Here is a 12,977-nt window from a genome sequence, read left to right on the forward strand (position 1 = left end):
CATTTATAGACTTATCACATTTAATGCTTAATTGAAGAGTCTTTTTTAAGATCTGGAGTTTTAATAAACATGGAAAGAATGCTAGTCGCATGAATCACTCTATGTCCCAGAGGAGTATAGGTATCCTTAAAAAAAATCTGTTTCGCTTGGTAAGAAATGTACGCATTATCCTGCCCATGTAATTGTAACCCCTCTGTACAGTATGTTCACAAATAAAATTAAATTAAATTTAAAAAAATGTAAAAAAAAAAATCTGTTTCAATGTCATTGCACCCTCCTGCACAAACTTGAAATGTAACCTCTGACCTCACAGAGCTGCGCAGGCTTTTATAGACTTTTTATAGACTTTTTTATAGACTTTCAGATCTCAGCCTCCTGAGTAGTTAAGATTACAGGCATGCCCAGTGGTGCCCAGCTGAGGGTTCTACAGTCATGATCTAATTATCTAAGAATGAAGTCCTCTATGTTGAGCAATGAAAAAAAGCTTGGAATTTTCATCATAGTAGTACCACACATTACAGGACGAAATCTTTGTGGTTTCAAAACAGTTGACAAAGGACTAGGAATAAGTTCCTGTTTTTAACTGGGTTATATGTTGTGTTTTATGTTCTAGCCATGTGGCTTCTACCATAGAACCTTGTATGTATTAAGATTATTCTGGGGTTGGAGGCATGGTTTGTTGGTAGAGTACCGCCAGTGAGTGAAAGCATCAGGTACCAAGTTCGGGTCTTGGTTATGGACCTTAAAAAAAAAAAAGATTATTCTTTTGTTTCTAAGGGTTATTCTATGGTTGTCTATTAGTTTTCATTGATCTGTAATGTTCTCTCCCATGTTCTTTCTATTCTTTGTCTAATGTATATTGAAAGTAAGACATCCCGTTTCTAAATACAGTTTATTACCATTATTCCTTGGTTTGGTATTTAAGAATTCGTCTGTGTGCTCTAATTCATTCATAACTGCACAGCCAATACTCGTAGCAATTTCATAGTCCTACTCATGCACAGGACAGTGAAAATTTCACTTCTCCCAACATTCACATTATAAGCTGAAGTTGAACAAGCTGACATTTTCATTTTGTTTCAGAGCTCATACAAAGGATAAAGAGTAGTTTGAATTCCAAATCTACTATTTGTTAGGACAGATGGCCAAGCAAGTTAACCTAATTCTCCTATTTTGTAAAATGCAGTCAATATATGACTTATTTGTAGTGTTTAAGAGTATAATTATTATATTTTCCCAGGATTGAGTTCATTATTATTCAGTGACTCCATAGAGTATAACTTCTGCAAGTAAAAATTGACTATTGCGATTGATCTATTTCTTGTTTGATTTTGTTAGTTTTTGCATTATATATTTTGGGACTTTTCTTTTTTTGTTTGTTGTTATTGGTCGTGGGTCTTGAACTCTGAGCCTGGATGCTAACCCTCAGCTCTTCAGCTCAAGGTGAGTGCTCTGCCACTTGAGCCACAGCGCCACTTCTGGTTTTCTGGTGGTTAACTAAAGATAAGAGTCTCACTGACGTTTCTGCCCTTTCCTGCCCAGGCTGGCTTTGAACCATGATCCTCAGATCTCAGCCTCCTAGTAGTTAGGATTATAGGTATGAGTCACTGACGAGCCAGCTTTGGGACTTTTGTCAATATGTTTATAACAATTTGATCTTTCTTTTTTTTTTGTACTGGGGCTTTCATCTAAGGGCCTTGTTCTTGACTACACTGACAGTCTACTGCTGCCACACAAGCCCTGGGATTTTTTGTTGTTGTTGTTGTTTAATTTTGCTTCATCTGCTGCTATTGCATCATTATGTGCTGGTCCTAGGGTTAGAACTCGGGGCTTGGGAATTGTCCCTGAGCTTTTCTTTTTGCTCAAGGCTAGTTCCTTACCACTTGAGCCACCGCTATACATTCAGCTTTTTGCTGGTTAATTGCTTTACATGTTATAATATGCATTTCAAGTTAGTGCTGATTTCATGCTAATTAGATAGAAAAGTCTTTTGCTCTAATACAGCTGTTACTTGTTTCTGATTTTTAAAAAGTCATCTACTGTCCTTGATTTCTTAGTTTTTCTTTTACTGCTTTTGAACATATACATATGATATGATCTCTTTGTGGTCTACTTAGAATTTGTTGTGTTTTGTTGATGTGTAGATGAATGTTTTTCTCACATGTGTTAGGTGTTAGCCATTACTTCAAATAATTTTTCTGGCTCATACTTCTCCCCTTTCTGGGACTCTCCTATGTTATCATTCCAGAGTCCTGACAGTTGGGTATTGGCCAGCTGCCAATGGCTCATGCCTGTATCCTAGCTACTCAGGAGGCTGAGATCTGAGGATCACAGTTCAAAGTCAGCTGGGCAGGAAAGTCTGTGAAACTCTTATCTCCAATTAACCACCAGAAAACCTGAGGTGGTCATGTGGCTCAATTGGTAGAGTGCTTGCCTTGAGATGAAGAGCTGAGGGACAGCACCCAGGCCCAGAGTTCAAAGCCCACAACTGACAAAAGCAAAAAAAAAAAAAAAAGCATTAGTAGTTTGTTTTAATATTTCTCTCTACACACTCTCCTATAATATTTGCTTTGGGTATAATCTTCCCTGGAATCACCCTTTTAGCTACCTACTTTCCCTTTTGCATTATAGCCTGTAGAAAGTCCTGAATGCTTCTGTGCTACTGTGGAATTTTTTCTATGTTTTTATTTTTATTCTGTATTTTAGGTGCTGGTCCTGAGGCTTGAACTCAGGGCCTGGGCAGTGTCTCTAAGCTCCTTTTGTGATTAGGGAAATTTTAAAGGGGGAAGGCAAAGTTTAGAACTTGCTAGTCTTACCTGGGTACTTGATGTTAGGCGTTATCTTTACAGTTACTTGTTACTGACTTATAAATTTAGGGAATGTTTGTAGGTCATTTTAGTTAATGCTTTATAGTCTGAAAAATTGTATATAATCACTTTTATTATTTGTATGAAAACAAATGTAGGTGTTCAGCTCAGCTGGATCTGCCTTTTACACAAGGGAAGCTAATTTTTTTCCTTTTAATATGTTATTTTTATCATTTGACTCTAGGTCCATTGCAAAAGAACTTGCAGACTGGCTTATTAGCAACAATGTAGTGGAGCATATATTTGGACCAAATTTACATATTGAGGTTTGTTGATGATTTTCTATTCTTTATGTATTTTGTAGAAAGGAATACTTTTGAAAATTATATTGTTTTCCTTTTCCAGATTATCAAACAGTGCCAAGTGATTTTGAATTTCTTGGCAGCAGAAGGGCGGTTGAGCACTCAGCATATTGACTGTATTTGGGCTGCAGCACAGGTAATATTAACAGTTTCTTTTTACTGTTACCTTTTCAAAGGGCTTCACTTCTCTATGAGGTAAATTAAGATATGAAAAATTGGGGAATGTAATATGAAGTCTGAATGGACCATGTTTTACTGTATTACTGAAGGAACAGAGGGAAATCAATCCTAATTTTCTCAGGAAACATATCATCATCATCATCATCCTCATCATCTTTTTTTTTTTTTTTTTTTTTTTTTGCCGGCCATGAGGCCTGAACTCTGGGCCTGGGCGCTGTCCCTCAGCTCTTCAGCTCAAGGCTAGCGCTCTAACACTGGAGCCACAGCACCACTTCCGGCTTTTTCTGTTTATGTGGTGCTGAGGAATCGAACCCAGGGCCTCATGCTTGCAAGGCATGCACTCTACCGCTGAGCTACCTTCCCAGCCCCCATCATCATCATTATTATTGTTATTATTATTATTATTCAGTAGTTGTACACAGAAGTTACAGTTCCATAAGTTAGGCTATTAGTATTGACCCTCTTGACAAATGTCACCTCTTCCTTCATTCTCCCCATTTTTCTCTTCCCTTCCTTACCCTCAAGTGATTCAGTTTTTACATAATGTACATTGGCTATAATGACTGCATTTGCTCACTCTTCCTCCATTCATGTGCCTCCTCCAGTTTTCCCTCCTTTTTAAAACATGTTTCTATTTTCTGGCATTCATTTGGATAAATAGTACATTATTATTAAGACGAATTAGACCTTTGGATTCCAGCTTTCAGGTCTGACATTGAGGTCTTTAAGTTGATATTGGTGCAAAGTGACAAACAGGGATCCAGTTTTAGTTTTCTGTAAGGATGTTCAGTTTTCTTAACAGCAATTATTGAAGAAGCTATTTTTTTCCAAGATATATTTTTGGCTCTTGTCATATACTAGATAACTGTAAATATATAGGTTTATTTCTTTGTTTTCCAGTCTATTCCATTGGCCTTTGGGCCTATTTTTATGTTAGTACTAAGCTTTTTTTCTTAGAGCTCTGTAGTAAAGTTTGAGGCCTGTAATTGTGATACTTTAAACATTACTTTTTTTTTCTAAAATTGTCTTGTTCCATATGAATTTTTAAAAATTTAAATCTTTGCGATTAACATCTTTGGAGTTTTGCTAGGGATTCCATTGAATTTGCAGATTACTTTTGGCAGTTGTTAGCATTTTCATATTAGTTCTACTTATCATTGAACATAGGAGGTTCCATTTCCTTCTGTCATGTTTGATTTCTTCAGATTTTTATAGTTTTTGCTATAGAAATCTTTCACTGCCTTGGTTAGGCTTACTCCTTTTTTTTTTTGAGGCTATTACAAATGGAATCATTTTCCTGAGTTTACTCTCTGCACACTGGTATACAGAAATGCTGCTGATTCATGTGGGTTGATTTTTGTATCCTGTTACTTCACCAACTTTTTTTTCTTTTTTCTTTTCTTTTGCCAGTCCTGGAGCTTGAACATAGGGTCTGAGCACTGTCCCTGAGCTGTTGTTTTGCTCTAGCACTCTGCCACTTGAGCCATAGCAGCATTTCTGGCTTTTTCTGTTTATGTGGTGCTGAGGAATCGAACCCAGGACTTTGTGCATGCTAGGCAAGCACTCTACTGCTAAGCCACATTCCCAACTCCCTGAGCTTTCTTTCTTACAGTGCTAGCATTGTCTCAAGGCTAGTGTCCTACCCACTTGAGCCACAGCTCTACTTCCAGCTTTTTTTAGTAGTTAATTGGAGATAAGAGTCTTTCTAACTTTTCTACCTATGCTGACTTTGGAACTTGATCCTTAGATCTCAGCCTCCTGAGTTGCTAGTATGTGAGCCACTGGCACTGACTTCTCTTAGCCTTTAAAGAATTTTATTTTTTCTCTCAGTGCTGGGATCAAATGCAGATCAGGACCTCTGATACTCGATATAAGGGATTTATCAATGCACCAAACCCTAGTTCTTTAACTGCTTTTAATATTAACATTTGTATATAAGTTTTACCTATCATCATTCTATTTGGATTCTGCAAGTTTACTCAGTAGGCTTTTTGCAGGCAAGAAATTAAGTTTGCAGGGTAACACATTGTATTCATAAGTTATTTTGTTGAATGGTAACTCCTTTGTACAACTACTTAAAAAGATAATAATAATATTTTTTAAAATTGTAGTTGGATAAGATAATAGTATAATTTATTTTTGCTGATTTGTACTACCATTTATGGTATTTAAAATTAGTATTTTACCAATAAAATAAAAATTAACATATTGGCCAATTTCTTGACTATAGACTGTGTAACTTTTAAATAATTTACAGATAATTTAAATGTGAGTAATCACCAAAACTATTTTCTCTTATTTTGTAGTTGAAACATTGTAGTCGGTATATTCATGATTTATTTCCATCACTTATCAAAAATTTGGATCCTGTACCACTTAGACATCTCCTTAATTTGGTCTCCGCTCTTGAGCCAAGTGTTCATACTGAACAGGTAATCTGCATGGAAATAATGACAATTTTTTTCTTGTTAAATAACAGTTTACCTTGCTACTGAGATAACTTCACTAGTAGCTTATTTAATTATTTCAATTATATTAGTATTTACAACAGTGTCGATTAAGAACTTCCATTTTTTAATTTCTCTTTTTAAGACATTGTACTTGGCGTCCATGTTAATTAAAGCATTGTGGAATAATGCGTTGGCAGCTAAGGCTCAACTCTCCAAACAGAGTTCTTTTGCATCTTTATTGAACACTAATATTCCCATTGGAAATAAGAAAGGTTAGTAAAATGTATTTTTAAATTTTGAAATTGTTGTTTAAAGTTTGAGACTATGACTGAGAATTGAAAGTATTTTCTGCTAGTATAGGTTGATCATTCCTATCTGAAAATCCTAAGTTCAAAATGATAAAAAAAAATTCACAACTTTTAGTTGGGTATTGATGGCTTACACCTGTCATCCTAGCTACTAAGGCAGCTGAAGCCAGCCTGGGTAGGAAAGTCAGTGAGACTGCTATTTCCAATTAACCACCCCCTTCGCCTTGGAAATGGAGCTATGGCTCAAGTGTAGAGCATTTTTAGTCTTCAGCCTAACAGGTCAAAAATATCACTCAGGCCCTGAGTTTAATCCTCAGGACCTGTACTCCCTGTTTCAAACCCAAAATTTACAACTTTTGAAGGAAGATATGATCCAGTAGTAGAAAAGATCCAATATGCAATATGAGGACTAAGCTTTTCAGATAAGAGTCACTCAACTTACACTGTCTAAAGTTTTGTTTCTAATGTAATATAGACTATATATGAGAGTAAAAATGTTGTTTGTTACTGGTTTTGGTTTACCCAGGGCTTCATGCATGCTAGACAAGCACTCTACCACTAAGCCACATTCCCAGCCCTGTAGAGATTTTTTTTTTTTTTTTGTCTGTCGTGGGGCTTGAACTTTGGGCTGGGTGCTGTCTCTCAACTCTTCAGCTCAAGGCTAGTGCTCTATGATTTGAGCCATAGCACCACTTCTGGTTTTTCTGAGTGGTTATTGGAGATAAGAGTCTCGGGGCTTTCGTGCCCGGACTGACTTTGAACCAGGATTTTAAGATCTCAGCCTCCTGAGTAGCTAGGATTACAGGTGTGAGCCACCAGCACTCGGCTAGATATTTTAAAGATTAGAACATTTTTTTTTTTTAAGATGTCATGTGCTTTCTGTGTATCCTTTCATATATGTATAACTTTTAAGAACTTTTTTTTTCTTAGGCTGTTAATAGGGCCTGCACTACGGCTTTATACTCTCTGTTGACTTTTTTACTCAAGGCTGGTACTCTACCACTTGAGCCATACTTCCACTCTGACTTTTTGCTGATTATTGGAGATCAGTATCTCTCAAAATTTTCTGCCTCTGACATGGAACTAGAATTCTCAGACACAGTCTCACTAGGATTACAGACAATGAGTCACTCACCCCCAACTCCAAGGACTTTTCTAAAATGTGACATCTTGAACCCAGCTTATGTCTACTGACACTACATACCATTCTAGGGTTTTTTGAGTTAACTCTCACAACTTTAAGGTTTTCCCATTGTGTCTTGTTTACTGTGTTTTATATTTACTATGTTTTTATGTTTACTGTGTTTTATTACACTGGTCCAAAGAAGCTCAGTGACTTAGAATGTTTCCTTCCTGTTTTTTACTTTTTCTTCAGAGGAGGAAGAACTCAGAAGAGCAGCACCATCTCCTTGTAAGTTGTGTCTTAGATATGCATGAAAAATGACATAATTTTGGTGATCTTTGGGTAATTACTTTTATATAGTAATATGTTAGTATTAGAGTCATATATTTCACTTTGCAGCCTAGACACAAATCTTAAACCAGTTAAACATTTTACCTCTTTTATTCCTCCTTTCCCTCCTTGTTGGAAGGATTAAATACTGAGCCTCCAGCTTGCTAGACAAGTGAACAACGTATCATTCCTTCCCAGTGACCAGCAGCTCCATCCTTTTAAGAAATAATTAGCAAATGGGGCTAAATGTAGTGGCACACACCTGTAATTCTAGCTACTAGGGTGTAGAGATTTTGGTTTTAGGTCAACTGGTGCAAAAGTTAGAGGGACCCTATTTCAAAAACAAGGCAGGCCTAGTGGTACATTTCTGTAATCCCTGTTACTCAGGAAGTAGAAGTAGTATAATCTCAGTCCAGTATAGACTGGAGAAAAGCCAAGATGCTAAAAAGCACAAGACTTGGGAGTGTGGCTGAAGATGTATTTACAAAGTGTAAGGCCCTAAATTCATTCCCCATTAGAACCATCTGACCTATCCAAAACCTTGTCTACTAGGCAAACATTAATATAAATTAGAATTAAAAAATTTAAAACTTACTTTGTATAGGGTCACCTGCAGCAAGTCCTCAAAGCAGTGATAATAGTGATACACATCAAAGTGGAGGTAGTGATATTGAAATGGATGAGCAACTTATTAATAGAACCAAGCATGTGCAGCAGCGACTTTCAGACACAGAGGTATGTAAATAGATTTTGCCCTATTAACAGGATTTGAAATATTTCCATCTTGTTTATTATTTGTATTAGGAATATAAACATAATCCTTGTGGAGTCTTCCCTTTGGGTGCTTTGGACATTGAAGTTTTAGTTCCATTTTGTATTGTTCAAAGAAGGACATTACTATGAGAACTGTTTAGAAAAGCACAATATGTCCATATCAATTATGTTTTTCTTTCTAATTTAAAATTTTCAATGTATTTGTTTATGAATACAGGAATCCATGCAAGGAAGTTCTGATGAAACTGCCAACAGTGGTGAAGATGGAAGCAGTGGACCTGGTAGCAGTAGTGGACATAGTGATGGATCTAGCAATGAGGTCAATTCTAGCCATGCAAGCCAGTCAGCTGGGAGCCCTGGAAGTGAGGTACAGTCAGAAGATATTGCAGATATTGAAGCTCTTAAAGAAGAAGATGAAGATGATGATCGCGGCCATAGTCCTCCCAAAAGCAGTTGTGGAACAGAGCTTCGAAACAGAAAGTTAGAAAGTCAAGCAGGCATTTGCTTAGGGGAATCCCAAGGTCCATCTGAAAGAAATGGGACAAGCAATGGAACGGGAAAGGACTTAGTTTTTAATACTGAGTCTTTGCCATCAGTAGATAACCGGATACGAATGCTTGATGCCTGTGCTCATTCTGAAGACACAGAACATGATATTTCAGGGGAAATGAATGCTGCCCACATAGCACAAGGTTCTCAGGAGTCTTGTATCACACGAACTGGGGATTTCCTTGGGGAGACTATTGGGAATGAATTATTTAATTGTCGCCAGTTTATTGGCCCACAGCATCACCACCACCATCACCATCACCACCACCACCACCACCACCACCACCATGATGGGTAAGCCTGTTTAAAAATAAAATATGTAGCTTATATTTCATTTGGGAAAGTATTATAGCTACTTCTTAAGTTTATTTACTTTTGATTAATGCTGTGCAATAATAATAATGCAAAGAGATAAATGCAACTCAAACATAGGTAATATTAAGCTTTGTAGTGTAGGGACATGTAAAAAAAGCAAAATTAAGCTCTCACTATTGTCTCAATGTAGATTACTTGGTCACTTGGTTACAAGGTTCCTGAGTTAAATCCTCAGCACTGCAGAGGGAAAATAAAGTCCATTTCCATAAAAATCATTTTTTGTTTTGAAGGCAGCAGGGCCTGGACACCGGTCCTCAGCTTTTTTGGATTAAGATTAGTACCCTAACACTTAAACTATAGCTCTACTTCAGGGGTTTTTATGGTTACTTGGAGATAAGAGTTGCAGGGACTGCCCTGGCTGGTTTGAACCATGATTCTTAGATTTCAGCCTCCTGAGTAGCTAGAATTACAGGCGTGAGCTATCTGCCCTTGGCTATACCCAGTGTTTTTTGTTTTTCGTTTTCTTCCTTAATAAAGACCAGTCTCAATATTCCCCATGTGTGGTTTTCTTTTTGCTTTTTTTGGGGTCTCTCATGGGGCTTAAACTCTGGACATGGATACTGTCCCTGAGCTCTTCAGCTTAAGGTGAGCACTTTACAACTTGAGCCATAGCACCACTTCTGGTTTTCTGGTGGCTAATTGGAAACAAGAGTCTTACGGACTTTCCTGGATGGACTGGCTTTGAACCGCAGTCCTCAGATTTCAGCCTCCTGAGTAGCTAGGATTACAGGCGTGAGCCACCAGCGCCCAGCTTCCATGGGTGTGTTTTGAGTCTGTTTTTAGAGCTGAAAATTAGACCAGGTACTAGTAGCTTACAGCTATATACCTACTCAGGAGGCTGAAATCTGAGGATTGCAGTTTGAAACCATCTCAAGCAGGAAAATCCTTGAGACACTTATCTCCAATTAAATAGCAAAAAAACTGGAACTGGAACTATGCTAAAGTAGTAGAACAATAGATCTGACCAAAAAAAGAAAATAAAAGCTCAGGCATAGTACCCAGGCCCTGAGTTCAAGCCCTAGGCATCCCCTCCAAAAAAAAAAAAACTAAACTAAAATCTCTTTCTACTTCCCTCTCCCTCCTCTCCCCCTTTCCCTCTCTCCTCTTCCTTCTTCTACTTCCCCGCTCTATGAACTTTTATATATTAGGTAGGCAAGTAATGTATTATTGACCTGTATTCCTATCCCCCATTAGTTGTATAATTTATATTTATAGCACATCTCCTATTTTGTTAGACCAGTGACTTTAATATGTGTAATTGCTACATATGCTTAGTGGCTGTTACTTTGCACAGCATAGTTTTAAATCTTCAACTCCAATAATTTTCTGAAAGCAGATGTAAAATCACTTGTGGAAACATTTAATCTGGGTGATGAAAGGGAAATTTTACATCACTTAATTTTAGGATGTTAATGTGTATGAACAGTTTCTTTTTATTATTTGTAAAATCTACACGTAGTATTTTACAATAAATGATTCTATTCCTCTGATATTATATTGGACAAAGTACTTAAATTAGTTACTTTTAACTTTGTAACCTACAAAATGATAACCGTAGTACCTATCTCATGAATTTATTATAAGGATTTTATAAGCTAATGTAATTGTAGAAATAAATGCTCATTAAACGTTACTACTGTTTATTGTTGCCATTAGAAGTAATATGTGAATTAAAGGTGAAATATGAACTTATGGGTTTTTTTTTTTGGTCGGTTGTGGAGCTTGAGCTCTGGGCTTGGGAGCTGTCACTGTGCTCTTCAGCTCAAGGCTAGTGAGTGTTCTACTGCTTGAGCCACAGCGCCACTTCTGGTTCTCTGGAGATAGAAGTCTTTCTTGCCCGGGCTGGCTTTGAATTGTGATCCTCAGATCTCAGCCTCCTTAGTAGCTAGGATTACAGGGGTGAGCCACTGGCACCCAGCTGAATGTATGATTTTATCAGGATGAATTTCACAAAAGTATTATAGTTTGCCAGACTTTCCAAAATTCCATTTAGTAGCTTCCATGAGCAGTAAATCCACATGTATTATTTTATTTTCTCTTTTTTTAAAAAGTGTATTCTTATTTTTTATTTTGGTGCTGGTTCTGAGGCTTGAACTCAGGGACTGGGCTTTTTTTGCTAAAGGCTAGTGCTCTACTACTTGAACCACAACTCCACTTCTAGCTTTTTGGTAGTTAATTAGAAATGAGAGTCTGATAGACTTTTCTTCCTGAGCTGTCTTTGAATCATGATCCTCAGATCTGAGCCTCTTCAGTTGCTTGGATTACAGGCGTAAGACAGCAGTGCTCAATTTCCTCTTCTCTTCTCCATTATGTCAAAGGCAGTGTTTCTTAATCTTGACAATATTGGACCAGATAATTTTTGGTCTTGAATCCACAGCAATGAGGCTGTTGCTTTGTGCTCTGTACCATGTTTAACAGTATACTTACCTCTTATCAATCTCTAGATGCTAGCAGCATTCCTTTACTTGTAACAACAAATATGTCTACATAATTTTTTACTATTACTAGTTTTTGGTGGGTCTGGAGATTGAATCAGGACCCTTGTGCATGTTAAGTAAATGTTCTACCATTGAGCTGTATATTCAGCTCAAAAATTATCTTTGAAGACATTTTGGTTACCAGTAGGGACATTTGGAAATCAGCCCTGATTGTTTAATGTCTGATATTATGGGTGTTACATTAAAAATTGATCCCAGAATTCTTTACCAATTCCAGTATTCCAAAGCAATTAACTTCATTGTTTAACTTAGTTGTGATATATTCAGTTCAGAACATCACAGTATGTCCTTTAGTCTTGATACTCAAGTAAAAAGAATACCATTAGATTTTATAGGTCTACTCTGTAAGACGTAATGATTTAATTTTTTTGAAGCCCTTTCTGTTTTCTGTGCATATTGTTGCTTGTAAGTCTCTAAATCAATGCTAAAATTTTATGTTATTTTGTTACTACTTGTCACTATATCCTTTAGAGTACACAGTGAAGTGTGTTTTAGAAATGATTTTATTGCTTAGTATACCTTTCTTAAGTTAAAGAAAATTCATTGGGAGACAATTTCTGCATATTAAATCCAAGGTTTTGTACATGCTGATTTACGTCACATCACTTTCGGTACTTCCAAATTAATATTAAGTGCTATTGTAGCCTTAAATTGGAATATTTTTCTGTAATTACAGAAAATTATTTGGTTTTATAGTTTTATGAATAAATGAAATGAATGAAAGCAAACTGAATGGTTTTATATTGTAACTTTGAGTTTATAGAATGAGAGCTACCAGTATATTGACCTTACCTAAAAGTTTTCTTATGTGCATATGTGTATAACTCATTAGACAATTTGAAAGATTTTATATCTAGCTGTCTTGCTGTCTTATCTAGTAAAATGTAATATGGGTGTATATTATAAAATTGTAACATTTAGAATTTTGCAGCTTTTTTATTTTTGTGCTAAACCTGGGGTTAGAACTGCTGTCCCTGAGCTTTTTTTGCTGAAGTCTAGTGCTCTACCACTTGAGCCAGAGTTCTACTTCTGACTTTTTGGTGGTTAATTGGAGTTAAGATTCTAAGTTATTTTCTGCTTTGAGCCATGATCCTCAGATCTCAGCTTCGTGAGTAGCTAGGATTTCAGGCATGAGCCAGTAGGATCCTACTCTTGGTAGGTTTTTCTTTTTTTCTTGGAATGGGAGGGTGACTAGTGGAGATTGGATTTTAGACGAGCACT

At 36.7% G+C, this 12,977-nt stretch overlaps 1 protein-coding gene across 3 annotated transcripts in view; it reads left to right on the top strand.

Annotated features, from left to right (window-relative positions):
• Usp34 (ubiquitin specific peptidase 34) overlaps positions 1–12,977 on the top strand; it is a 209,396-nt gene that overhangs the window by 44,591 nt on the left and 151,828 nt on the right. For all 3 annotated transcript variants that reach the window (XM_042691171.1, XM_042691172.1, XM_042691173.1), the window contains 7 exons: positions 3,052–3,133; positions 3,213–3,305; positions 5,656–5,781; positions 5,942–6,071; positions 7,483–7,518; positions 8,165–8,295; positions 8,552–9,177. In XM_042691171.1, coding sequence (XP_042547105.1) covers positions 3,052–3,133; positions 3,213–3,305; positions 5,656–5,781; positions 5,942–6,071; positions 7,483–7,518; positions 8,165–8,295; positions 8,552–9,177 — 1,224 coding nt within the window. The remainder of the gene's footprint in view (positions 1–3,051; positions 3,134–3,212; positions 3,306–5,655; positions 5,782–5,941; positions 6,072–7,482; positions 7,519–8,164; positions 8,296–8,551; positions 9,178–12,977) is intronic.

This window comes from Dipodomys spectabilis, unplaced genomic scaffold (genome assembly GCF_019054845.1).
Source record: "Dipodomys spectabilis isolate Male_0828 unplaced genomic scaffold, ASM1905484v1 ptg000141l, whole genome shotgun sequence".
Lineage (NCBI taxonomy): Eukaryota > Metazoa > Chordata > Mammalia > Rodentia > Heteromyidae > Dipodomys > Dipodomys spectabilis.